Source organism: Notechis scutatus, chromosome 16 (genome assembly GCF_049901735.1).
Source record: "Notechis scutatus isolate UNSWTSFEM ecotype Mainland chromosome 16, rNotScu1.2, whole genome shotgun sequence".
Lineage (NCBI taxonomy): Eukaryota > Metazoa > Chordata > Lepidosauria > Squamata > Elapidae > Notechis > Notechis scutatus.
In genome coordinates, this window is record NC_142024.1 from 411349 (window position 1) to 439028 (window position 27680).

Genomic DNA, 27680 nt, shown 5'->3' on the forward strand with positions numbered 1-27680 from the left:
AGGAAGGCGGGGGAGAGGAAAGGCTGGCGAGGTTGAAGGACCGCGGCTCCCATCGTCCGCAGCCGGGCTGGCGGGGTGGAACAAGGGGGCGGGGGGGGGGGGGAGCCCGCCCTCCAAGGGGGGCTGTTGTAGGTCTGCAACCTAATCCTTCAAAGGAAAGAATGAATGGGGCTTCTTCTCCTCCTTCTTTCCTCCCTCCTTCTCTCTCTTTCTTTCCTCCCTCCCTTACTTCTTATTCCTCCCTCCCTCCCTCCCTTCCATTTCTGTCCTTTCCATTCCTTTCCTGCCCTCTTCCTCCTTCCTTATTTTTCCCTCCCTCCCTCCACCCCCTTTCCTTCCCTCTTCCTTTCCTTTCCTTCTCTTCCTCCTTTCCTTTCTTTCTCTCTTCCCTTCCTTCTTCCTCCCCTCCTTTTGCCCACTGCCTGGAGCCCCTGCTGCCCTTGTCCAGTTGCCAAGTGTCCGAATTCTGGCCACGGTGACCAAGGGGGATGCTGAAACCGTTGTGTGTGGGGAAAAATAATAATGGTCCCAAGTCACTTTTTTTTCAGGGCCGTCATAACTTCGGCCACTACAAATGAGGACTATCTTACAGGTGGGCCGAAGTGTTCCCAGGCGTTTTGTGGATAGACCCAGAGCTGGAGGGACATAAAGCATTCGCCCGGGATGGGATGGGTCTGCTGCTGGAGCAGGGGGTTGGACTAGAAGACCTCTGAGGTTCCCTCCCAGCCCTGGGATTCTACCCTGGTGTAAACTGGGGAAAGAGGATAAAAGTTGGGGGCCTCTCAGGGACTCGCCTGGGCTTCAAATACAGGCTCTGTGTTAGCTCAGCTGGGGGAAAGCAAATTGACCCCAGAGGCATTTGGGGTGAATCCTGTCTGAGGAGGCAGGGGGGGGTGGGGGGGGGTGGGGGGACCCCTCCCCACTTTAAAGCTCTCAGCACAAGCAAGCAGATGTTTCACCATGAAACTTTGGTCTTGAAACCCGCGGAAGCCAGTGAGAGGTTGTCGGAAGGGTCTCCGCATGGGGACGTGTGCAGTCCTTGACTTACGACCATTTGGGGGGCTGCTAGCCCCCCCCCCCATCAAAGTGCTTTTGACATTCATTTGGACTTTCCTGACAGCTTGTCAATTTGTGAGTGGTTTTGATGTTCGTCGTAGATCCTGTACCGTAGATCGACCCGAATCGAGCCGGAAGGGACCTCAGAGGTCTTCTAGTCCAACCCCCTGCTCAAGAAGGAGACCCCATACCGTTCCAGACAAATGTCCAGTCTCTTCTTGGAAATGTCCAGTGTTGCAGCACCCACCACTAATGACCGTTTTGGACAAAATCCTGGTTCAGCTTTCGGTGAAGTTTTGGGTGGAGGGGCCGAGACGAACACCGCCCCCCCCCACTCCCCCAGGCAGGAAACGGCCCACAGGTTTAAAGGCACCAAACCTTTATTTGCAACCCTCACTGAATAAATTAGGCAAACATATACATCTGCACAAGACACACGGACACCGAAGACGGGGAGGAAGAGAGCCGGGGGGTGGGGGGGCTTTTGAGAACGTGAAAGGGGGGGGGGAAGAACTGGCGTTCATGGGCCGTGAAACCGAAGCCTGTTGTGTTTCTTGGGACGGTGAAGATGGGCCCCGCCCAATCTGGGGATGCCTTATCCGAAGACTGTTAATAAAAACAGCCCCATCTCTGTGGATGTGTGTGTCCCCTGCCCTGCCCTGTCTAAAACGCCCCCGGCCCACCCGGCTAGCTACGATGGTGGCAGAGAAGACGGAATGAATCTTGGCCGGAAAGGAGGGGGTGCCCCCACCCCGGGGACGTTGTCACAGTCCTCCCCCCCCCACTTCCAACTGGGTGTAGGGATGGAGGAGGTCTCTGGCCTGAGTGTCACTGTTGGCTGAGGGGCTGCATCTGTGCTTGGCGCTTGGCTTTGGTTTGCAAGTAGCGGATTTTCCCTTCCTCGAAACGCTGCCGTTCGTCCTCGGTTTCCAACTGTGGGGGGAACAAAAAGGGGAGGGGGAGAGATGTGGGTGAGTAGTCGTTTCCCACACGGCAGCAGGTCTGACCACCGGACGTGGGCTCCCTTGGCCGGCTCAGGGTGGCCAGAGGGAGTTTGTCAAAATGCTTTTCTGAAATGAAGATATATTATGATAGCTACGTTCCCACAGTCCACTGCGCAAGTTAACGAGAGAGGGAGAGAGAGACAGAGACAGAGGAAGGAAGGAAGGAAAGAAAAAGAAAAAGACAGAAAGGAAAAAGAAGAAGAAGGAAGGCAGCTTTTTCTGTGGGAGGGAGACGAGCAGTGTCACAACGATAGACTCTCTTGGCACAGGGGAGCTCCTCTGGTCCAGCACCAACGGGTGGATTGGCTCCAGAAGGACAGGAAATAAGAGGGTTGAAGGGGGGATCTGGGAAGGGATTTTAAAAAAAAAATAAACAAGAACACAACAAAAAAAGACACACATAGACTAACATATATACAGGAAGGAAGGAAGGAAGGAAAAAGAAGGGAGGGAGGGAGGAAGGAAGGAAGGAAAGCAGGCAGAGGGTCGAAGGATATATTGATGGAGGGAGGGAAGAAAGAAAGAAAGAAAGAAAAAGAGAAAGACAAGCGCTCCAACTGGACAGCCATTTGTCAGGAATGCTATGGGCCAGGGTCTTCCCCTTGAGGACTAGAAGACCTCCAAGGTCCCTTGTCATCCTCTTCCTTCCTCCTGAAGGCAGAAAGGGGGCTTTGAGAGGCCTTGACTGGCAGGATTTGATTTAATCCGCATCACAGAAGTTTTTGTGATGGGTTGTTTTGGGGGAGAAGGGAGGGGCGTCCGGGGTGGTTTTGGTGTGGGGAGGGGAGGGGAGGGGAGGGGGCCCCTGCTTTGCAGGCTCAAGAGGCCCCCTTGGAAGAGCTGAAGGAGATGCCGGTTTCCAAAGATCAAAGGCACCAGAACTCCAAAGAGATTCCTACTCAAAGGGATCAAAGAGAGATGCCTGGGGGTCTTCGGGCTCAGAGTCAATGGGGGAGGCGGGGTGTGTGTGTGTGTGTTGAGGCAGGGCTGGGTCCCAAGACTGTTCTAGGACTCTAAACTGGATGCCTGCATCAGATAAGGGGCAGAGCTAGATGACCTCCGTGGTCCCTTCGAAGCCTCCCATTCTAGGTGTCTGTATTTCAATTTGGCTTCCTTGCATGGGGGGAGGGTTGGCCTAGATGACCTCCAAGGGTCCCTTCCAGCCTTTCCATTCTAGGCTTCCATAATTCAGCTTGGCTTCCTGCATTGGGGGTGGGGGTTGGCCTAGAGGACCTCTGGGGTCCCCTCTGACCAGTGAAGAAGAACCGTGCTTCTGCTGGTCTCTTCTGTGCCCAGAGAATTTAATTCCCAGCCTCGAATCTTCATTCCAAACTCTTCTCTTTGCCTCTTTCTCCTCGGCAGCCCAGGACGGGAGGTTTCCAGGTGATCCACCTGGGAAGGGCTGGGGGGTGGGGGTGGCACCCCTGGGGCTAAAAATCTTTGGGGGTGTTTCTCCTCCCTCTTGGCATTTGGCACAGCCCCCCCAAGGAGCTCGCCAGCTGCGTGTGGGCACCGCCGGCTGCTGATAAGCGGTTAGGAGCCTCATTAACGGGGTGGGCTGCCTAGTTGAAGGTCAGGAGGGGGGCGCTGGGTGGAGGGGGGCATCACAGCACAGAGCCCCCATTATCTCCAGCAGGAGGAGCCCCACAGGAAGGGGGGGGAGGGGATACGTGGGCAGAGGCCCCCTCGGAGGCGCTTGGAAAGCCCAGCGGGGATGCTGGGAGGCGGGCGGGTGCCAGATGGGAGGGAGGGGTGTCCTGCCTGCCCCCCCAGGAGAGAGAGGGGGAGCAGGGGAAAGGGAAGGCCTGCCTGTTTGGCAGGGGGGAGAAGAAGAAGGGGGGAAGAAAGGAGGGAGGGGGGATAGATGGATAGAATGGATGTGTGGATGGATGGGAAGGAAGGAAAGGAGGAAGGAAGGAAGGAAAGGAGGAAGAAAAGGAAGGGAGGAAGGGTAAGGAGGGAGGGAAGGAAGGAATTCCTCCCTCCCTCCCTCTCAAAGCAGGCAAGAAAGAACAGAGAAATTTGGGGGGGATTTAAATGCTGGAGACACTTGACTTGCAATGCACGGAAAAACACTTTGATGCCACAACACGGAGGAACCCTCTGTGTGTGTGTGTGTGTGTGTGTGTAGAGGGAGAGAGAGGGAGACCAAGAGGCATAAATCGAGGAATGGCCCACTTTGCCCCCCGCTCCTGCGTCGCCTGCGTTGTGTCGGGTTTTCATCCTGGCAAGCCGCAATGGCTAAAAATAGATGGGAAGGCAAACCAACAATAGCAGGTAGTGGGAGAGAGACGGGGGGGGAGGGGAGAGAGAGACGGGGGGGAGAGAAGGGAAGAGAGATGGAGGCCGATAAAAAAATATATATCAAAAATGGAGGAAATTCAAAATTCACCAGACTTTGCAAAAAGAAAAAACAAAACAAAACAGGAGAATCTTTGCAAGCGAAAGAAAAAAAAAAGGAGAGGATTTGGTTTAATTTTATTGCATTGCTAGATTTTTTTTGGGGGGAGAGGGATGCTAAAATCAGGGTGTACCTGGGTGGGGGGATTTTTAAGGTCTTGGGACAGAGGGAGGCTAAATGGTGGAGTAAAAGGGGTCTCTGGGCCTTTTAAGGGAGGGGTTTTTTTCCCCTTTGGGGTGGGGTTGGACTAGAGGACCTCCAAGGTCCCTTGCAGCCCAATGACTCCACCATCTCAACGGGGCCATTGTGGAAAGAAAAGGGCCTTTTTTCTGGGGTGGGGGGGGGGTCAGCAGCTGAGGAGGAGGAGGAGAGAAACCAAAGATTTGAGGAAAGGAAGAATACAACAGCTATTCCACCAGAGAGGATTATTGTGTGTGTGTGGGTTTGTGCGATTTTTTAATGCACATTTTTAAAACACACCCTGTTTATTTATTTATTTTTTTGGTTTTTGTCTTTGTATAATTTTTTTGCTTTGTTTTCGGAGTTTGTACAGGTCGTCTTCGACTTACGGCTGGGACGGGGCGGAAAATTCCCACGGCTTAAGCGGGGCGGGTTCCTTAAGAGAGACTTTGCCCTGTTTTACAGCTTTTCCCGCCCCGGCTGCTGTTCAAAGGGCGCCTCAGTTTTGGTCAGGTGACCCACAGGGAGGCTTCGACGGTCGTTAAGTGTGGGGAAAAAAAGCACGGCCCCCCAACAAGTGAACGGTCATTCAATGAACCGTCGTTAAGTTGAGGACCCGCCTGTGTTTTAATTTTTTGGAATTTAAATGAATTCAGTTGAATAGAACAGTTCGTTTAAACTAATAGTTTAAATAAAACATTGAAAAGGGAAAAACCCTGTGGTTTCAGGGCAGGTGAGAAGACTCACACAATCTTGTTCTTTTAAACCTGTAAAATCCCCTGGAAATATCCAAAATATTTCACACACACACACACACACACACACACACTAGCTCGATCCCCATGCTTCACTACGAAACTATGTGGTGGGGCTTAGTTTTTGGGGAGGAAAATAAGGGGGAGAAAATTCTGCCTCTGCCTCCCAGCATCCATCGGTATTCACCTGGCTAGCGTCCTGTCAGTGTGTGAGAGAGAATTGAGGGGCTGTTTGGAAACTGAAAGAGTATTTGCTGTGTGAGCAAGGAGGAGGCACTGAGGAAGCTGGGTGTGGCTTAGCTCAACTGTTCTGGACTAAAGATGCTTGGTCCTGAGAAAGTAAAACTGAAACTGAAACTCCTCTCCTCTGCTTTTGTTTTGCCTTTGGAAGAGATTTCTTTCCAGGTGGGGAGGGGGAGTAGAACTCCTTAGCATCAGAGCGTGTTAATAATAATAATAATAATAATAACAACAACAACAACAACAATAATATACTCTAAATGTTCTGATGGTCATTTGGAAAAATCCCTTCTTAGGGAGCCCCTAGAAGCCAAGAGGAACATACGGGCCAAATTTCAAGTTTGTAGGCTTTACGGTTCTGGAGCTTTTGTGATGATGCGTGAGGGGCACTTCCCTTTTTACACACACACACACGCACAGAAAAACCAAATTATTTTATATTTTATGCACTTTGGTTTCGCTGAACCACGGCCCAGGTATTTCGGCAGATTTTTAGGAACGCAGTGGTTGGCTTGTAGAAGGAAACTTCAGGGTCCTGCAGCCCCCTCCCCAATTTTGAGGAAACCAGACCCTGGGAACCGAGCTGGAAACTCAACAAAACCCCCAGAGACGTTGTTGGCTTTGAAACCGTTCCCGCGAAGACCCACAACAACCGACTTACCGCCAGCTGCGGGACGGGGAGGGGTCTTCCCTCCTTGCTGAGGGACACGTAGGTGAAGAAGGCGCTGACCGCCCGGTACGGGTCCTGGGGTTCCCCCACAAAGCGGTCGGCGTCCACAAAGACCTCGATTTCCATGGACTTGTTGCTCGTGAAGGTCATGCGGCCGGAAATGGTGAGCACGCTCCCTGCAGGATGGAGAGGACAAGGGTGAGGGAGGGTCCTCTGGAGACAAGGAGGGTCTTGGCCAAGGGACAGCGTCAGGATCCCGGCAGCTTCCCTCATTAAATCATTGAGCCAAGCTTCAGAAGCTTCGAAGGATTTTTATTAGGAGCAAACATGTCGGCACAACCTGTATGGAGCTGACTGTCCTGCCCTTGTTGGAGTCTGATTCTGAGGGGGGAGACTGAGCAAGCGGTATACAAGTCTAAGGGTGACTGCTATTGCTCTCCACCCACCCATCCCTCCATTCACCTCTCCATCCGTTCTGTGGCCCTCTTGAGGTCCAAACTGTCCACCCATCTCTCTTTCCTCTCTCTTTCCAACCTCCGGGCTGCGCCTCCTGCCTGGGACCTGTGGACCTCCAGACCTTGGCCCACCAGCAGCGCCTTCCCGCCATCCTGGCCTGATGAGATGCCGGCTTAGATTTCCTTCAACCAGACAAGGTTGCTCCTGACCGGCAGCCTTCTTCCGGCCGCCCACTGAGGCTAGAAGCCCCCCTGGGGGTCCTATTTTTAACCGAGACAGGAGGCCTCAAGGAAAGAGCCGCCTGGGAAGCCGGGTGGGCTGGCTGGTGGGCCGGCCCAGGAGCTAAAGTGGAGCACGGGGGCAGAATCTACAACACCGGCCCTCCGGGTGCCACCCGCTTCCTGGCATCTCTGGAAGAGCATTTGCCCAGGCTGGGAGAGGAAGCCAACCGAGCGTCCATAATGAACAGCAGCAGATGGTGGCTTCCAGCCAACCTCATTTGGGACGGGGAGTTCGGGTAGCTGCTGGGCTTTACGTGCTTGGAATAGGGATTCGGAGAGGTCGCAAAACGGGGCCGAAATCAACGGTCTCACTTAAGCAATGGAAACGTTAGGCAAGGACTATCCGTAGATGGAGGGGAATAAAAGTCAGCCGAGAGCGTTTAGGGCAAGGATTGCTCCCAAATTAGCTAAATAAAGCAGCCAGCTTGAAAACAAAAACCAAAATAATAGACCAGGATAATCTCAACATTGGCTTAAGAAAAATAATCAGGGGAGGCTTCTTTAAAAAAAATCAAATTAGATTCTCCCCCCCTCCCCCAGTTCTCTTGAGGATAACAAGCAGCGGCCCACGTTCTCATCCAGGAACTCCTTAGGACGCTCAGTGGATCCGCTTGAAACCCGGAGGGCTTCTAAGAAGCACGTGGCACGACCATCAAAACCACCCCATCGGGCGCCTTGTGCGCCATGCAACAGGACATAAAACGTTCCTCCGCGGAGTACGGAGACCCGCTTGTACGTGCCGCCGTGTGTTCAACAAACATAGCAACGAGAGCACCTCCCGTAACACCGGCAAAGGACACGCCCCACCTGAAATGGTCTTCCAGGCTGAGCAAAGCATCGGAGTTGGAGACCAAGCGAATCAGCACCCTGGACAGCTCCCAGTGGGCCAGGATTGCAGAGAAAATCCAAAGGGATTTAAGAGAGTAACAGAGTCGGAAGGGACCTTGTAGGTCATCTAGTCCAACCCCCTCCAGAAGCAGGAGAACCTATACCATTCCTGACAAATGGCTTGCCCAGTCTCTTCTTGAACACGTCCAGTGATGGGGCAACCCCCAACTTCTGGAAGGAAGCCATTCCACTGGTTCATTCTGCGTCCACTTCTGCTGTAGACAACACCTGACCTCGTGTGGTTCAACTGCACCCAACTTTTGGACGTTCCCTCTGGAACGTCTTCGACTTAACCAGACATAGACAAGGATGGAATGTGCTACAGGCAGTCCTTGACTTACGACTACAATTGAGCCCCAGATGTTAAGCGAGACATTTTTTAAGTGAATTTATGACCTTTCTTGCAACAGTCATTAAGTGAATCGCTGAGGTTATAAAATTAGTCCCGCGGTTGTTAAGTGAACCTGCCCCCCCAATGGACTTTGCTGGTCAGAAGGTATGACTGTCATAAATAGGGACCAGTTGCCAAGTGTCTGAATTTTGATCAAGTAATTGTGAGGAACGCTGCAATGGCCATAAGTGTGAAAAAAATCAAATCTCTTTTTTCGGTGCTGTCATAATGTCAACTCGTAAAGCATTCCTATGTCGAGTTTCCATAAGGTGTGTTGCCATAAGGTGTGTACATTTGTCATACCCGTTAGAATCGGACTCCGAGGGAGAGGAGGAACAGCCGACAGGGAGTGGGAGTGGGGCCCTGGAGGTTGTGGGGGAAACTGGGGAAGGGCACAGGCCAGCTGGGCATTCAGGGGAAGACCCAGGCCCATCCCCTCTTCATCCTAGGGCACGCAGGGAGGAGCAGAGAAGGGAGCAACCTGAATGGAGCGGTCTATGGGGGAGGAAAGGGCCTTGATCCCCTTCATGGGCTGTAGCTGTGAGGACTGTTTAAAAGGACAAACCGTGCATGGCAAAGTTGCTGGAAACAAAGCGTGAAAATATCTCTAGTCTGTCAGTCCTTATCTGAGTTCTGGCGTCCTTCCCAGTGTGTGTATTTCGATATCTGTGGACGTCTTCAAGCCCTTACCCTGCCTGGTCTCCTTAATTGCTTCAGTGTGGTTTGTGTTGTTTTTTTCTATTTATAATTTATATGTATTTTGAGTTGGAACGGAAGTTCTTCCTTTTCACAACTGTTTGTGGGGGAGTTTTTTTTTCTCCAGTCAGTGATAATTGGAGCTTTGATGCCAAGTTGAAGGAATTAAAGGGACTTCACCTGTTTTTGTGACTTTGTTGCTTTTGTATCCCACCCTGGGTCATCACAACATTCCACGCTTATCTTACAAAGAGGCTACCGGATCTTCTGCTCCCCCAAAATCCTTCCTTGGAGAATGTGATTGATGACACACCCAGGGGGGAGGGGGGAAACAGGGTCACAGAGTTGGCTTCAACTGGGATCATGCCGACATGTTGCTCCTCATAAATCTTTAGGATTCTTTTGAAGCTTGGCTCAAGGCTCATGAGTTAATGCCGGGAACCCTGACATGTAACTTCGGTCAGTAAACGAACGGTTGTAAATCAAGGACGCCTTGTCCTAAGCCATGGGAAAGCTCTTGCTGACCGCAAGGGTCTGGGCCCTCCGCTTACCCTTTTTGATCTTCTCGTGAAAGTTGATGGCGTCCACAGAAGCCGTGACGATGTTGGTTTTGCAGTGGCGAGCAGCCACGATTCCAGCTACCTCGTCCATGAGTTTCATGGTCACCCCTGGAAGGAAGGACAAGAGGTGGGATTCACGGAGGCAGCGGCTGGCGGAAGAGGTCGCTGGGCCAGCAGGCTCCAACCGGGAAGGAGTCCGTTTACGGAAGGGACCTTGGAGGTCTTCTAGTCCAACCCCTGCTGCTCAAGCAGGAGATCCTATTCCCTTCAGGACAAATGGTTGTCCAGTCTCTTCTTGAAGACCTCCAGTGAGGGAGCGCCCACCAATTCTGGAGGCCAGTTGGAGGGGCTCAACGTCTCCCTGACCATTGGCCGAGAGTCCCCTAGAAGCCTGGCTCTGTGCTTTCCATGAGAGTGGAGGTGGCGAGGGAATCCTCTAGGTGGCCTCAAGGAAGTCCTTCAGGGGTAGGTGTGTCCACCCTGTTCCTTTCCACCTCTCCTTGCAGGGATAGGTTTCCTGGTCCCTGGTCATTCTCACGGCCCTTCTACGAACCGCTTCCACTCCTTCTTGCCAATTATTAGGAGACGGGGAGTTCTAGTCCTGCTTTTAGGCACGAAAGCTGTCTGGGTGACTTTGGGCCAATATCCCCCCCCTCTCTCTCTCCCGGCCCAATCCACCTCACAGGGTTGTTGTGGGGAAAACAGGAGGGGGAGGAAGGAGTGTTAGGCATGCTTGCTGCCTCGAGTTACGTCTAAACCTGACGGAGGCACAATGTGAATCAGTAGAGCTCTCAAGCCATGAATGCTTGCATTTCCCTGTCCGTCAGTCCAGACAGAGGACGGAGGATGGACGGAGCCTTCTGGCAAGGAAACGGAGTCAAGCCCACCTCGGATTTTCTGAAACGGGGTTGCAAAAATACTCCCAACCTGTGTGTGTGTGTGTGTGTGTGTGTGTGTGTGTGTGTGTGTGTGTGGTTCCTACAACCCAAGCTTTGAGGGAGGTGGAGGGGAGGGGGAAAAAAATATTGCAAGCTTGCCGTAGAGCTGGAGGCCCTGCAAAAGACAATTAATTAAACCTCCTTGCTTGCAGAGCTAATCCCCTCTACCCAGCTCCCAGCGAGGCTACTCTGACTAATAAGAAGCCAAACGCTGGCTAAAAATAGCACAGCTTTCTCTCTCTCTCTCTCTCTCTCTCTCTCTCTTTCTCTCAACTAGCCGGCAAGGCTGTTGTCTTCCCTGGGGCCTCATCTTAATAAAAGAGCAGGATCTAAACAAAGAACGACAACAACGATAACAAAACCAACCCCCCCACACACACACCCTGATGTCTTCCTAACACAACAAGTGGGATGTGTGTGGGTGTGTTTGTGGCTGCTGTGCTCCACAGCGGGTCACGCTAACCCCGTTCCTGCCTTGAAAAATTCAGAATTAATTCCACGTCTTCTACGTGGATCTTTGGACAAGGAAGCTGGAAGCCGGGTGTCCTGAGGGACCGGAGAGATAAATGTGGGTTAAATGACGTTTATTAATGACAACCAGGGTGGGGTCAAGTGTCAGGTGGGTGGAGGGTGGGTGGGACAGAGAAAGCAAGCGAAGCAGAGATTTCAACCGGGAGGCCTGTGCGAGCGTTGGGGTAGGGTCAATTCAGGGAGACAGAAGGCGAGAGAAAGAGAGAGACAGAGAGCGAGAAAGAGAGAGACAGAGAGAGAGAGAGAGAGAGAAAAGAGAGAGAGAAAAAGAGACAGAGACAGAGACAAAGAGAGAGAAAAGAGAGAGAGAGAAAGAGAGAGAGAGACAGAGAGAGAAAAGAAAGAGAGAGAGAGAGAGAGAGAGAGAGAAAAGAAAGAGAGAAAGAGAAAAAAAAAAGAGAGAGACTGTCCCAAAGTCACCCAGCTGGCTTTCATGCCTAAGATGGACTGGAACTCGTTGCCTCCCACTTTCTAACCCGGCACCTTCCTCATTAGGCTAAACTGGCCCTGATCGCAGGACGGGCGGCTTATATCCACTGAATGAATATAAATATATTTCTGTCTCCACTCTTTGCGGTAAGGAGGAAAAAAAAAGAAAAAGAGAAATCTATTAAACTTCCCCGACTGGCTCTTCAGTTCAAAATGCCCCCTCCCCCTTTGAAACCCCCCCCACCTCCGACCTCCTCAAGAATGATTTTAATTGCAGGGGTCTAAATTCCCCAGCTTTCTCCACCGTGTAAAGTTCCTATAGCAACCACTCCCACGTCTGAGGCTCATCCAGCCTCTGGAAAGTAATTCCCTCTCCCCCCTCCAATCAAAGGGCTTGTCCTCAGTTTACCCCCACTTTGATTAGGGGATTGGATTAGATGACCTCCAAGGTCCCTTCCAGCCTATGGTTGTAGGTGGGCGATCTCCACCTCAGCTGGTTGATTAACCAAGTCAATCTGTTTGTTTCCAAGAAAAGATGGTTGACAGCAACCGTCGGACCAGGATGGTATATGGTCTTCAGCAGCGGGTTGGACTAGAAGACCTCCGAGGTCCCCCTTCCAACCCTATGATTCTGAGTCACACCTATAGACAGGTTAGGGAGAGACTTTAAAGGAAACGGAGCCTGTCTGAATCGGTTTCTGGGTTTTTCCTCATTGAGGAGCGAAGGCCAGGCTGGAATTTAGAGCAAGATTCTCATCTGGTGGAGCTAACAGCTTTGCGTTTCCACACCTCTATCCCGAATCTTGTGACTTCCACACACTTGTAAAAATGGAAAGCAAACCATGGTAGGGATGGATGCTACCTCCATTGCCAGGGGCGATAGTGGACGTAGTATTATAAATTCTGGGGTGTTTATGATCTGCACAATGTGGAAGGTTTGCTTGTCCAGGAGGTCCACCCTTCAAGACTGAAGAAGTCCCCAAGAAGCGTCTAAGATGATGATAAATGTTTTGAAGGTGGACATCTAGATGTTGAAGACGTAACACCAGGTGGGGAAGAGTTATTTGGGCCTTGGGTAAGGGTGGAGGGTAGGGCACTCCAGAGGAAGCCAACCAGTTAAGGTTCTGCTAGGACTTACCTCCATGAACAAATCCATGCATGGTGCAATCAGATGGTCCCACCAAATGGATGAGACTTGACTGGCTGTATCCAACGGTGTAGGGCTCTGGGAAGAGAAATAAGCAGTGGAAGGACAAGTGAGGACGGAAGCCAAGGACCCAATCCTACCCTTTGTGGAGTCTACAAGAGGTTCCTCGGAGGAGGAGAACGGAAGGAGAACAAGGCTGGGCTCAATTCATCGAAGGATGGACACCCATCGAAAGTGGCCCTCAACCCACTTTCCACCCCCGTTGACAAGGGAAGGTCAACCTCCTGCTCAGGGACACTTGAGGACCGAGGTGGTGTCCATACCAACTTCTGCATCTGGCCTCCCTGATTTAGTTGCTTCAAACCCATCAGTCACGGGGCCCACCAAAGTCATTGCCTTCCCAACTAGATCCAGGATCTGGTTTCTAGCAGCACAGATCCACAGGACTCAAGGACTACAACTAGGTGTGAAGTAATAACAAAGTCCTCCAGACCAAGATTACTGAAAGTTGATCACTGTTCCCCTGTTGTTTATACTCTTTTCAAATGTTAACAAGGATGACTTGATCAATAAAGAAAATATATTGACATTTTCCCCAAAGGAAAAATCCCCAAAGGAAAAAAGTCCACTCCTATTATTACGATATTTAAGAAGAATTAAAGCAAGTGAGTCAGAATGTCAAGCCAATTAAGCAGTTCCCCTGGTATTAAGCAAGAGGCAGAAATGTCAGCTCTTACAAGCCAGCATTCGCAGACCTTTGGTTTAACTCAGTTAATTCATCTCGAACAACCTTACCTTTACTTTGTCTGTCTGGAAAGCAGTGAAAAGAAAGAGAGAGAGGCAGGTAAGCCAGGTGCAATATCATGCAGAAATAATCATCTACAAGAGGAGAGCCAGAGCAGGTAGGGGAGCCCCGTTTTCCGGCAGCCATCTAGAGCAGCGGGTTGGACTAGAGGACCTCCAAGGTCCCTTCCAACTCAGTTATTATTTCTGTGCTTGTCTAGGCACCAGGCAAGGGAGCAAAGCAATCCAAGGAATGGGATAATGATTTTAAATTTCATTTTTTTTAAAGGGACAGGCAGGTGGTCCTTGACTCATGTCCATTTGTTTAGTGTCTGTTGGAAATTCCACTGGCACTGAAAAAGTTTTCTCAAACTGATGCCTATTGCAGCATCTCCAGGGTCACATGACCAAAATGCAGATGCTTGGCAACTGACTTATATTTATGATGGTTGTCATCCCCTTTTGTGACCTTCTGACAAGCAAAGCCAATGGGGAAGCCAGATTCACTTAATAACCCTGTTCCGACCTTAACAACTGTGGTGATTCTATATCAACTGTGTTAATGAACCCAACCCAATCCAACTCAACTCAACCCAATCACAACTGAAGCTACTAAATCAACCCAAGTTAACTCAACCCAACCCAACTCAACCCAAGCTAGTAAATCAACTAAATCCAAGTAAACCCAACTCAACCCAATCACAGCCCAAGCTACTAAATCAACTCAACTCAACTCAATTCACAAAACCCAACTCAACTCAACCAACAATCACAACCCAAGCTACTAAATCAACCCAACTCAACAACCAACCAACCAACCCAATCACCAACCCAAAACCCAAGCTAGTCAATCAACTCAACTCAATCCGATCCAACTCAACCCAACCCAACTCAAATCACAGCCTTCACTACTTAAGTCAACTCAACTCAACTCACCAATGTGTTGCACAATGGGAGATTACCCCCACCCAAACAAAAAACACGCATGCTGGAAATGCAAGAAATAAATGTGCAGGCAGGTCTCTCCATATATGCCAAGACAGGTGCTCGCCGTACCTGGATTGATCACGGGCACAATGACATCGCCGTTCCTCTCTTTGGTCTCCTGACGTGCCAGCTTCTGTTCCTCGTAACGTCGTCTCCCTTCTTCCTCCTGGTCCTTCTGCGCAAACTAGCAGGAAAGTCAAGTGAGACAGTTGTTACATGAATTTTGCTCCACTCTGCAACCTTTCTTCCCGTCGTTAAGTGAATCACCGCAGTTGTTAACTAAGTAACTTGGTTTGTTAAGTGAATCCTACTTTCCCTTGACTTTGCTTGTGGATCACGTGACCCCGGGACACTGCAACTGTCATAAGTACATGCCAGTTGCCAAACATCTGGATTTTGATCACGTGACCAAGAGGATGCTACAGCGGTCATAAGTGTGAAAAATGGACACAAGTCTTTTTTTCCACTTGGAATGGTCACTAAACGAACGGTTGTTAAGTCGAGGAAGTGGCTGAAGTCATATTGTGGTTTTTAATGGATTCCATGTTGTGCCCTGTGCTGGAAACACAACGAATTAGAGACGAACGGATAGTCAACAACTGAATTTGGAAAAAACTGCCAACAGGGATCCAAAGAACTAAACAAAAGAATCAGGTTCATTTTTTTCCCCAGATATAAATGAGTATCACCTGTTTTCTTCCTTCAAGACTCACCTGGATTGGAGGCACTTCCAAAACCTTGTTCACGTTGTGGAGAGAAAGAGGGACGTACCACAAAGTGGCCCTGTTGGTCACTGTCTTTGCACCTAAGGAGAAAGGAAGGGGCTGTGAATGGGCAGATCGCGAGGAATTGGGCCAGGGACAGTCATGAGACACCTGGTTCTTTGGCTCTGTTTTAAGAAATGGACATCAAAGCTACGCAGTTAAGTTTCCATCCGTGTTGTTCTTCCCCCACCCACCCCAAAAGGACATTTGGAAGGGATGCAATCACGTTTCTCCAGCTAGCAAAATACAGATCATATTTTCAAAGCAGCCTCAAGAAACAGGGGATGTGATATGTTAACAACAGGGGTGGCATCTAGAAATTGGCAATAATAGGGGTGTTGTTTGGTTGTTGTTTTTTCTATGTTGGAAATATGTGAATTTTTTTGGAACAATGAATTAAGTATAGATGAGTAAATTGCAGGCCTGACAGAAAAGAATATAAAATACAATGGATATGAAGATATGTAATGGTGCACTAAGGATTTAAAGAAATAGATTAAGCAACTTTGGAAAATTTATAAAATAAGGTGGAAAAAGCTCGATGATTAAAATTAAAGAAAATAAACTGTATAAAGTAAGATCCAGGTAAGTTATTAAATGTGAAAGGTGAGCAGGAAATGAAAGTCAAGTCTGTAATGGAAATGTGTTAACCTGGAATCATGCTATTCGCTGAAAAAAGGTTTTTTTTTCCTTCTGTCATATGTGAAAATTGAATAAAACTTTTCCAAAAAAGAAAGAAAGAAAAGGAACAGAAAGAGGAAGGGCACTCTAGGAGAGGGAGGGTGAGAAGAAAGCAAAAGACACCACTGAGTTGACCCGACCCTCCCAGCTCCTCCGCAGCCCCCCTCGAAAAGAACGGCGGAGGCTGGGTTCGAGTCCCCTTTCAAAGGGAAGGACAATCCTGCAAATTCCAGCTCAGCGTGAAACATCTGGTTGTTTTTGCAACACGAAAGTCACACGCCGTGTTTCTCTTGGCAGTGGCAGATGCTGGGTGGAAGGCCAGGCGTTTATGGGGAGGGGTGGGATTCAAGAGGGGGAAAGGAAGGACTACGTAGCCCATCATCTTGAGGGCGCAGGACATCTGTGGAGGGTCGTACCAAGTCTGAATTTGGGAAGGCTCTACTGCAAGGTGTCCTGTTTTTCGATCGTTAAACCACCCACCGTTTCACAGGCTGACAACAATATGGAGTGCCGCTAAGGGAGACATTGGTGGAGGGAGTTTTGAACGGGCACTAAACGAATCGTTGTAAGTTGAGGACTACATCTGTATAGGGGGAAATGCCCGCCCTTTCAGGCAGAATCGGCGACGGAGGAAAAATGGGGCAACTGTGAAGCAGGGAGTCTTAAAAAAAGGCTCAAGGATTTTTATTTTTTTTCTCGAGAAGGGGACCCCCAACAATGCCTTTCTGGGGTCCCAGAAGATCCTTGGCTGATTGGCTATTTTTATTTTAATAACAACAACAACAACAATAATAATGCTATTTTTAAAAAAGCAAGCAGGAACCTGGCATGCAAGAAAGCTCAGTATCCAACTGAATGGAGCTGAGGGTTTAGTGGCCAGATGCCCTTCCCATCGCCTATACGGAGTTGTATTCAGCAGATAAAATCTCATTTACAATACAAGAGAAGACGGACCTGGTCCCGTCTGCCAAGAACCGCCGGGACTTACCTGTGAGGATGTTTTCGGCTTCCACCTGCACCTGGACCTCCACGGAGTGCTTGGAGGTGTAAGTGATCTCGGCGCTGACGTGGGCCACTTCACCAATGCACATGGGGGAAAGGAAGTCCGTGCGCTCCACACGAGCCAGGGCAGCCACGCAGGGCTCCTGGGGGGAGAGGAGGGGGAGGGGGGGTGGAAGACAAATATCCCATCAGCAGGAGGGGGGGGGGGGAGACACCCAAACCCTCCTGCAGGTAGATAGTCCTCCACCCATCCAGCTGTTTTAAAAGGAAACACAGCTGTGGAGAGATAGATAGATAGATAGATAGATAATGTGTGTGTGTGTGTGTGTGTGTGTGTATACACACAAAGACACACACACACACACATATATACTGTATATTCATTCATTCTCTCTTCCAATTATCCTACAGCGCCACCTGCTGGGCAATTGTTTATTTTATTTATTCCTGACCTTTCAGCTGGAAATAAAACTGAATTGATATTAAAATGGAAATTAAAACTGAAATCGAAATGGAATTAAATTTGAAATGTTTAGGATATCAAAAATAAAAGCAGGACGTTTCTCACCCGGTCTACTTTCTCAGGGCTGACCAACCTCTCTCTCTCTTCCTCATCCTGCCTGAGTTAAATTCCTCTACAGCTGTCTTTCCGAAGGTGGCCCTTCCCAGACCATGTGAACTACAACTCCCAGAATCCCACAAAGGGCCTGGCTGTCGAGGAAGCTGTGGTCCATGCCCCCCCCCCTTGAAATAGCCACGCTTTGCAAAAGGGTCTCCAACCTTGGCAACTTTACGATCTGTGTGGACTTCAACTCCCAGAATTCTCCTCGACTGCCAGGCCGCTTGTGGGATTCTGGGAGTTGTGGTTTTCACGCATGCTGCCTGAGGAATTCTGGGAGTTGAAGTCCACAAGCTGTAAAATTGCCACGGTTGGAGACCCCTGTTCTGTAGTCCCTTCTGCTTTATTGGCGGCTGCTTCGTGGACAGTCCCCCCCTTGTGGCCTCGGAGACCCAATATTTGTGACCCTGGGATTGCCAGAGTGGTTGTGCGAATGGAGAGCACGTACCCCGGATTGTGAGTTGCAATGGCGGGTGCTGATGATGGCTCCGGCCTCTTCGATCATTTTTAATATGGTCCCTCCGTGCACATTGCCGGCAATGTTCGCGTCATCGGGGCGCATGATCCTAGAGAGAGAAGGAAAGGGAGGGAAAAAAACCTAGAAGAGCTGAACAAGCGATAGTCCTCGGCTTACGACTGTGCGTTTAATGACTGTGTGCGAAGTCACGGAGAGAAGGGGCTCCCGGCCGTTCCTCGCACTTCCCACTGCGGCAGCTCCTGTCTCCTGCCGTCACGATGGCAACAACTGCCGATTTCCATGGAATAAATAGAATTGAGTGAATTTTGTTTTAAAAGCCGAGAGAAAGCGAGGAAAAAGAAGGAAGTCAGAAAATGGGGGGGGAAATGCCTTTTATTTTGGATTGTGAATATTGTAGGAAGTTTTAGCAGCCACCCCTCTCCTAGAAAAATGAAACACTTCTGAGAAAGTATTAAGGAGGCAGAATATTATATTTGCCCTAAAAGAGAAATAAGAGAACTCTTAAAGGGGGACAGAAACCCAGAGCCACAATTTCCCTCCCCTCCCAAGCAGTGACACTAAGCTGAGGCCACCTTTTGGAAATGCAGATTTGTGTAATCCATTCAAGATGGGATCTTTTGAACAAAGGCAGACGGGTGGGATCAGCCCTCACTCAAGATCCAAACCAGGAAAGCCATTAAGGCACAACAGGAATGGCCCAACACCCTTTTGGGACACAAGCCTCCTTGTTACATCATCCAAGCTTCAACCAAACTTAACTCAGATAACTTACAAAGTTAGCTACGACCCCTACAACAACCAATAGAATAAATGCTGTTGCCCCAGGAACAGGAAGCTCAAGTTCAAAGCCCAAGAGAGGGTCTAAAAAAAACCCCCCCTCACTCTCAGACCCCTGTGGTCAGCTGCACCAGGACCTCAAACCCCATGTGGTCCTGTCCATCAATAAACCATCTTTCCAATCAGCCTTCATGTTTCTGGAGTCTTTCTCCCTGCTTGGAACTGAACCCAGGTGGACATTCCTTCCAACCACCTCAATTTTGATGGATGGATTTCCTTGTTGACGAGTCCCTGTTCTTCTGCTCTCGGCTCCCAACAGAGATGCTGAAAGCAAACAAAACCTTTTAGGACACATTCCTGTTCAGAGGCCGTTTTTGGGGAGCCCCCAACCTGGTTGCCCCCCAACCCTTTCCCCCTTATCGAAAATCCGAATACATAGTCCTCGACTTACGACCAATTGCTGAGTCACTGTTTGAAGCTACCTTCCCAGGAGTTCCTACGATCGCCTCCCACACGTTGGGCAACTGGTCCATATTTAGCCACTGTTTGTTGAAAAACAGCATTTTCTTCCTGTTTCCGGCATACATTAGGCCAGGGTAGACAATGGATTCGTTTTACAACCGCGGTGCTCCCTTTTTACAAGCAGGGCAGTCGCTCTATGGCTGCAGCCTTCGCTTAACAGCTGCCACAAAAACAACAACAGGTGGATAAAATCGAGTCAGCCGTGTGGGTGACCCGTATTGCGACCCTAAGGGGCAGTCTCCATCATGGCCGTAAATCGAGGACTCCCTTTCCAATCCACAAAAGGGGTGGGTGGGGTGGGGGAAGGAAAGTCCTACTCGATCAGGCAGACGGGCATCCTCAGAAGCGGAGAGAAACGGCGTCGGGGATTCTGCCGGGCGAGACGTCCCAAACTCGCCTTTCCACTTTTTTTGCGTGTGACAACGAACAACCTTCACAATTTCCTCTTTCGCAAGCCAGCCTACCGGGGTTGCATGTGGGGAAGGAACAGTCCCCAGGAAGGTGGAGAGAGAGAGAGAGAGAGAGAGGAAGGAAGGAGAGGAGGCCAGAATGGCCACCCCACGCGGCTGGGTAGCTTATGAATCACCGGGATGTGGCTTATTCCGGCGGCGTCTCAGCCGGTGACATGCATCGGCCCCTACATGAGGACACGGTTAGATTAGAGGGAGGGCTGGTCGACACCTCCAGAAGTGGTGGGAGCTTCATCCCTGGAGGCTTTCAAGAAGAGAACGGACTGCCATCTATCAGAAGTGATATAGGGTCTCCCGCTTGGGCGGGGAGGGGGGTTGGACTAGATGACCTACAAGGACCCTTTAATCTCTCTCTCTCTCTCATCTCTCTCATCTCTGTCTGTCTGTCTATCTTCTCAATAGGAAATTGGGTACACAGGTTGACACGCTTCTTTCACACAACCCAATTCATGCGGGTGATTTTCAGGGCGCAGCAGCTCAAGAGGCCATGAGAAAACCAAAACAAAGACACACCTCACCACAAAGCCACAACTTCAAAAGCTCGACTCCTCCAAACTGCATTTGTGCAACCTTGCTGACCCACAAAACACCCCCAGAAGGGAACATCTGTGAATCAGATTTGGGTCCCTTTTTGAAGTCCAAAAGCCACAAAAAAAGAGACGCTTGCAATTCTCAAAGGCAGGATTTTTATTTCTTTTCATAACGCGCTGTCCGCCAGCCCATGAGTCAGCAACAAGAAAAGCAGAATTATTGTCGGGGGGGAAAAAATTAATAAAAGAGCATTTGGTTCTTTGGGGAATCAATCTCTGCCTGGAGAACTTAAGCCGATTAAAACTCCCGTGGGGGGGGGGGGAAGCAAGCCGGAGGATGCCGTAATTGATCGCATGGGCTGCCTGCTAACAGGGCACCGAAGGAGGCTTTTCACCTGGCAGCTGTGCGCCATGACGGCTGCGGGCCCGGGAAGCTCAGACCTAAACCGTTATTAAGCCAGGGTTACAAGCCAGCATTTGTTAGAGGAGGCAGGGGAGGGAGTGGAGAAAGGCGAGGCCGTGTGTGGGAACTACGGATTGGGCACTGCCATGGGTGTGTCAAGCTCTTGAGGGCAAAGTGGTTTTTTTGGCAGCGGCCCAGGGCACGATTGTCGTTAAACCCCCCACACAGGCCGTTGGATTTCCTGTTCGAATCCTGCCAAGCCCTTCGCAGGAATTAAATGTCATTTTGATGGACTCGTCCCTCACCGCTCGATCCCCAGGATCAAAGTACACAATGCAGGGTGAAAAACCAGGGCAAAGGAGACAGCGTTGCACATTGCCAGGTGTTTAAAAAACAGCCTTGCTCAGTTTCCTAGGAAACGTAGAATGGAAAGAAAGAAAGGAAAAGAAGGAAGGAAGGAAGGTTTCAGCTGATAAAACCCCAGTTTTATAAAAACAAATGGGAATAAAAATGGCATTCGGTTGTCACTTAGCTAGTACGAGGAAGGGCACCAGCAGCTCAAGAAACGAGAAAGAGAGATGAAATGAAATAAAACAACAAAAGGAAATCATTAAAGAATGAAATGAAATGAAATTAAGTTTTTTCCCCAAAGAACCAACGAAATGAGATGAAATACAATTCAAGAGTCCAAGGCCTGGGTGAGATTCAGCCTGCTTTCTGCCGCAGGTTTATGGATCCAAAGCAGCCAGGTGAATTTGTCCAGGGTTCAGATCGGTGCTGAACTGCAGGATTACCTGGTTTTCACACTTTGGATCCCCCAGCAAGGGAAGGGCCCTTTGCAAAGACCTGCCCTTAGCATGATGTGGAGAGGGAACAAAATGAAAACCGTTTTGCCTCTTATCTAACATTTCTATATGCTTTATTATTGATTAGTATTGTTTTATGGTTTTATCTTAAATTTAAATTTTTATCTCCTATATTGTATTGTCCACATATCATATCACATCTCTATCTCTATCTAACCATCTGTCAATCTATCTCTATCCATCCATCCACCTACCCACCTACGGTATCTAAATACCTACCTATCATCTCTCTGTCTATCACCTCTATCTATTCCTATCAATCTCTATCTCTATTTATCTCCTTTTTCTACCTATCCATCTATCTATCCAGTCTTTCTTTCCTTCTATCATCCATCTATCCATCCTATCTCTCTTTTTCTTCTCTCTGTATCTATCCATCCATTCATCCACTTACCTTTCTCTTATCCTCACTCTCACACACACATATATGCACAGATACACACACACAAATATATGTGTGTGTGTGTAGTGTGTGTGAGTATGTATGTATGTGTGTATGTATGTATGTGTGTATACACACACACACACACACACAGAGAGAGATGGGTCAGACACAACTTCGCAACTAAAACGAACACATACACACACACATACATATATGTATATATGTATGCATGTATGAAGTGATATATATCTCCTTTTAATTTACATGTGTGTGTGTGTGTGTGTGTGTATACAAACACACACAGAATAATATATATATAAAACCAAAATTTTAAAAGTTTTAACACCCAGCACTCTGCCCATGCCCAGAGGCGCCCTCTCTCTCCCAACCCGCGCTCTCTCCGCCTGTCCGCAGGGGCCCCAGAGCCGCCTTAGGGACGGCCGGCGCTCTGCACATGCCCAGGGGCTAGGGGAACGATGCCCAAAGGGAGGCGGGTACCTGCTAATCTGGATGGCGGCGGGCGCAGGGGCGGTTTCGCCCGCCTCGGGGGCCCGGGAAGGCTGCATGAGGAGGAGGAGGAGGAGGAGGAGGAGGAGGAAGGCGGCGAGCGGGAGTCCAACCTGAGGCAAGATCGACCGGCCGGCCGGCGACCTGGCAGGAGGGCGGGTTGAGGCGAAGGGGCGGGGCTTCTTCCCGACTAAGTCCCGCCCTCCGCGCACGCCTCCTCCCCATTGGTCGCCTAAGGGCCCCCCCTTTTTTTCCTTCTTCTTCCCCTGGCCACGTGACCCCAACAGCTCCGCCGCTACGTCACTGCTCCGTCTTGCGTCGGAGCGTCCGACACCGAGTTAGAGGGGGGCAGAGCGACCCCGGCGGCGGCCACCGAGAGGAGGCGGCGGGCTAGAGCGTCCCAGCAAGCCACTGGGGTCCCAATTTTTTTTTCTTGCAGGGGGCTGAAGTGCATCCAACGTCGATTTGTGCTTTCTAAAGAGTGAAATTCCCCCAGACTCTCCATTATCAGTCCCCTCCCCAAGTATGCATGCTTCCTTGTGCAATTGGGATGGAGGGAGGGTTCCTCTTGCTGTGGGTGATGGGAACAGGAGCCCCAAGGGTCTGCAAAAATCCCGGTGGTTGCCAGTATTGGGGGCTTTGGGATTATACAATTACAATGTAAGCATCGGGACCTTGGAGGTCTTCTAGTCCAACCCCCCCATCATTCCAAAGAGACAATTAAAAAAAAAATAACGAAGAAGGAACCCAAGAGAGGAAAAAGCCGCCTCTCCAGCTGGCAACCCCCAGATAAGCGGGAATTAATTTATGGTTATCTATCATTCCAGTTTTTGAAAGAGCTTTTGGGCGGCCACTTAAAAAAATCCTACAACTCCCGGCGTGCCCTTCGCCTCCTCTTCTCCAATCGATCCTTAGAGAGCCGAAGCGCGACCGATCGATGCTCTCGGCGCTCCGCAAGGCTCGAAGGCTCCAAGCGACCCCCTGGCCCACGTGCGTCGCTGTGGGCGTGGCCTCCTTGGACCGGAAGCGAGCGCGCCGGACGGAAGTGGAGTGGGCGGGGCCCGTAGCGGCGCATGCGCTCTAGCCTCCTTGCCTTTCTTTCCCCCGTCGTTGCTGCCGCCATGGCGCCCGCGGTAAGTCTCCGCGCGGGCCGGCCGGGAAAGCGGCGGGGATCGGCCGGGAAGCAGCGGGGATCGGCCGGGAAAGCAGCGGGGGGACACGCGTGGGGACTGGAGGGGCCGTCGCAGAAGCGAAGCAAGCTCGGGAGGGGGACTCTTTTGGGTCTCCCTCCCCCTCCCGAAGACGCCTCAGGCCCCGCCCACGCCCCGATTTGACCCCCCTGGGGAGGTGGGGGAGGGGAGGCCCGCGGAGCACGTGGGGGGGAGGGAGGAACGGGGGCAGAGGGCCAGGCCAGGCCTCTTCCGTGGGTGGGTGGGTGGGTGGGTGGAGGGGGCCTTCGGAGCAGCCCCTCCCTCCCTCCCTCCTGGCCCCTTCCTGAATCTCTTCTTCCTTCCTCTTTCTGATCCATCCATCACCTGCCAATCTCACCCACCCTCTATTATCCTCTATGGATCTCTCTCTATCTCCTCTGTCACCTGTCAATCTAACGTATCCCTCCATCCATCTCTCTCTCTAGGTATCAATAGCACTTAGACTCCCTACCGCTTTACAGTCCTTTCGAGCCCTAAGATCTCTCTATAAATCCATCCACAGTCGGTCGGTCGGTCTGTCTCTCATCTAATCTACCCTCCATCCATCCATCCATCCATCTAATCTACCAATCTGTCTGTCTGTCTCAGACTCGTCATCCATCCATCCGTCACTCTGTTGAATTCTACTGTCTAATGCAATATCAATGCAATATCAGGGGTTTTCCATTCAATTGTATAGAATGTGAAGGATGTGTTTATTTTCATAGTCATAATGTACACTGAAAATGGTATTTAATTTCATTGTATGACGTGCGATGGCAATAAACTAAACTATATCTCACTTTATCTCACTCTACCATCTATCATCTATCTAATTTACCATCTATATCTATCATGTATCCATCCATCCACCCTCCCCCATCTTATCTTATCTATCATCATCTATTTACCTATCTAATGGGAGAATCAACCTGGGATTAACGAGAAATTTCCTGACAGAACAATTAATCAGTGGAACTGCTTCTCTTCAGAAGCTGTGGGTGCTCCATCACTGGAGGCCTTCAAGAAGAGTCTGAACAGCCATTTGTCAGGAATGGACTACAGGGTCTTCTGCTTGAGCAGGGGGTTGGACTAGAGGACCTCCAAGGTCCCTTCCAGCTCTCTCAATTCTTTTGAAACATTTCATTTCCCACGATAGGAACTCGTGTGCGCTCCCTGCCTGGGAGACCAAGGAATGAGGGTTTAAACTAGAAATTATATTAATAATACGTGAAAAATGAAATGGCTTCTGTATAGCTCAGCCTTTGGCTGTATTTCTGAAAGTATGTGTTGTAATTTAATGACTTAATTTAATCCACCTCTATCTATGAAGGGTCTCAGTATTTAAGGCTGGGAGAGAAAGCTTGATTCCTTCTTTTTAGCATTCAACTCCTGAACCAAGACGTTTTTCTCTGGTTTCTTGTCATTCCCTCCCCCACCCCCCTGATAAATCTGTCACCTCTCCTGTAGAAGAAGCTTGCGACGAAAGGCAGCAAAAAAAAGAAACAAGTCTTGAAGTTCACTTTGGATTGCACCCATCCGGTAGAAGATGGAATTATGGACGCTGCCAACTTTGTAAGTTGCAAATAGCTGCGTGAGGTTTTACCCCACAAATCCTTTTGTAACTGGTGCATGATTTAAACATTGCCTCCTATTTGGGCCTAGAGTACAAGCAGTCCTCAACTTATGACCCCAAATTTTCACCTTTCTGGCCACCGTTAAGTGGATCCCTGCAGTTGTTTGATTTGGCTTGTCAGAAGGTCACAAAAGAGGATCGCGTGACCTCTGGGACACGGCAATCGTCATAAATATGAGTCAGTTGTCAAGCATTTGAATTTTGACTTGTGACCCACGGGGAGGCTGCAGCGGCCGTCAGTATGAACAACAGTTTGAAGCCACTTTTCCCAGTGCCTTTGTGACTTTGAACAGTCACTAAACGAACTGTTGTAAGTCAAGGACTACCTGTAATAACTTGAAGGCGCAGGCACATTTAATTGTTAAACTAAAAGTAATGGAGAGGCAGGTGTTGGGTGGGTGCTGAGGTGTGGTTAGCTCTTAAAGCAACCATGTTTTCAGCTCCCCTCATTCCCAGGTGTGTTGACTCCAGGGCTCAAGTTGAGAGATCTCACTGAGGTCCCACCAACCTCAGAGCCCTGGCTGGGACTCCGCTGGTTGGAGATTCTGGAGACCGAAGGGAAAAAAAATATTCCCATTGATGGGCTGCTTCTGGCCACCCATTCCCTCCCTGAATTTCTTCCCAGGAGCAATTCTTGCAAGAACGGATCAAAGTCAACGGCAAAGCTGGGAACCTCGGCGGAGGAGCGGTGACGATTGAGAGGAGCAAAAGTAAAATCACGGTGACCTCCGAGGTCCCGTTTTCCAAGAGGTAAGCGGGCAAGGCGGCCGTTGAGCCCCGGGGTCTCCTGTCGAAGGGCAGGGGGTGACATCTGGCCCCCTCAGGCCTTCTGTGTTGGGGGGGCTGAACAAACGAAGCGGAGGATGTATTTTATAACGGTGTTTGGGGCTTCGGGGTTTGGGACAACACAGGTAATCATTTGTGAGCGATAAAAGACAAAAGAAATAATTAAAAAATAACTTCAAAAGAGAACCTCTCAAATTCAAAGCCAAACAAACTGAAATACATAAATCCAAAAGAAAACAAAATAATTAAAAAATACATTCAAAACAGAACAAATCCCTCAAAATAAATTCAAAACAAAAAACTTTTAAGTACCGGGTACATACATTCAAAAGAAAACAAAATACTCAAATTCAAAAGAAAATAAACTCGGAAATGAGAAAAAGCTCTAAATGCAAGAGATAACAAAAAAACTGAAGAAAAAAAAATCAAAATAAAACTTCAAGGGCAGCCTTGATGGACTGCTAGGTCTTTTTCTAGCCCTGAATTTTCACGTGTATTTAATGTCAGGGCTCTGACAAATCCGCCCCCATTCAAATCGTAAGTCTCTAGCCACATCTCTCAGAGTATAAATATATATATATATTAGGAGTGACCATGCTGGTGTTTCCTGGGTGCAGCCGACTGAGACGCATCATTCATCTCACCCTTGAACCTGGTCTTCCCCCATCCCCTGGATGTATATTCTCCAATGGGACACATCCATAGCCAAGAGTCATCAATCATGCTCTCCAGTGATAATCTTGCGTGCCAACAGCTTCAGCTGCCCAGCAATTATCTGAAGCATTTAAGGAATGCACCGCTTCCCCCCCCCCCCTTTGTGCTGGCAACTAAAAAGACCAAAGAAGTATTTTTTAGTTGATGTTTAATGTCTCTTCTCTCTCTCCCCCCCCAGATATCTCAAGTACCTGACCAAGAAATACCTGAAGAAGAACAACCTGCGTGACTGGCTGCGTGTGGTTGCCAACACCAAGGAGAGCTACGAGTTGCGGTATTTCCAGATCAACCAGGACGAGGAGGAGGAGGAAGAGGAGGATTAAACGCCAAGCGATCTGGAGCCGTTTTGTACATGTTTTTCCAGGAATAAAATTGTAGTAGAAATTGTACTGATGGTCCTCTCCTTTTTTGGGGTGTTCAAATGGCCTGAATATGCACCTTTTCCACACCAGGTGTTCTTCCTTCAGGTGGGTCCACCTGCTCCTCGCAACTCTGCTTGCAACTTTTTAATTTTTTCCTTCACTGTACACATTTAGGAGGCAGAGGGCGGAGGACAAGTGCGGTGGGGATGTGGAGGGGATCCCCACGGGCGCAGGTAGAGTGCTCCTGGGCTTGGAGGCTCCACTGAGGCAAGGAGCTGGCTCCTCTCAGGGCCTCCCTAAAGGAGGGGCCCCAAGCTGGTTTGGGGAGGGTTCTCTTTCCATTTTGCCGAGTTGCCCAAAGGGAGATTCTTGTTCGAGCGTGGTTTCCTCCCTGCTTGCTAAGGTAGACTGCCTCTGACTGGGGAGGCGCTCTCATGATGCTGGAGCTGCCCTCCTGGGAAGATCCTCGGAAAAATCTTCACCCGGCTAATGTTCCCTTCCGTTTATTTGCTGCAGTGGCTAAACTTGTCCACCAGAGGGCAACATTCACTGTGTTTTTTTTTGGCAGCCAAAATGCCCCAAATTAGCCACCGGG

At 49.7% G+C, this 27680-nt stretch overlaps 2 protein-coding genes and 1 long non-coding RNA gene across 8 annotated transcripts; 2 read left to right on the plus strand and 1 right to left on the minus strand.

The window, feature by feature from the left end:
• Positions 1-1381: 1381 nt before the first annotated feature.
• Positions 1382-22924, minus strand: ACOT7 (acyl-CoA thioesterase 7). 6 transcript variants are annotated; one of them, XM_087944551.1, is made up of 10 exons: positions 22389-22595; positions 17908-18025; positions 16827-16983; positions 15107-15198; positions 14463-14577; positions 13419-13433; positions 12615-12701; positions 9570-9686; positions 6298-6482; positions 1382-1989 (listed from the first exon to the last, which is right to left on the minus strand). In XM_087944551.1, the coding sequence occupies exons 1-10, from the start codon at positions 22454-22456 to the stop codon at positions 1885-1887; spliced, it is 1059 nt and encodes a 352-aa protein (XP_087800677.1). In that variant the 5' UTR covers positions 22457-22595; the 3' UTR covers positions 1382-1884. The 6 variants fall into 6 exon arrangements, with proteins under 6 accessions (XP_087800677.1, XP_087800679.1, XP_087800680.1 ...); XM_087944553.1 differs by lacking the exon at positions 22389-22595 and adding an exon at positions 19554-19714; XM_087944554.1 differs by lacking the exon at positions 22389-22595 and adding an exon at positions 19166-19518 and having other exon boundaries at positions 1383-1989.
• Positions 19750-20505, plus strand: LOC148129360 (uncharacterized). Its single transcript, XR_015745489.1, has 2 exons — positions 19750-19888; positions 20125-20505. It is a non-coding gene; the product is annotated as an uncharacterized LOC148129360 (long non-coding RNA).
• A 480-nt stretch (positions 22925-23404) lies between the features above and the next one.
• RPL22 (ribosomal protein L22) lies at positions 23405-27112 on the plus strand. The gene is made up of 4 exons (XM_026685608.2): positions 23405-23530; positions 25058-25162; positions 25849-25973; positions 26902-27112. Exons 1-4 carry the CDS (start codon positions 23471-23473, stop codon positions 27044-27046), a joined length of 435 nt encoding a protein of 144 aa, XP_026541393.2. The 5' UTR covers positions 23405-23470; the 3' UTR covers positions 27047-27112.
• Positions 27113-27680: the final 568 nt, after the last annotated feature.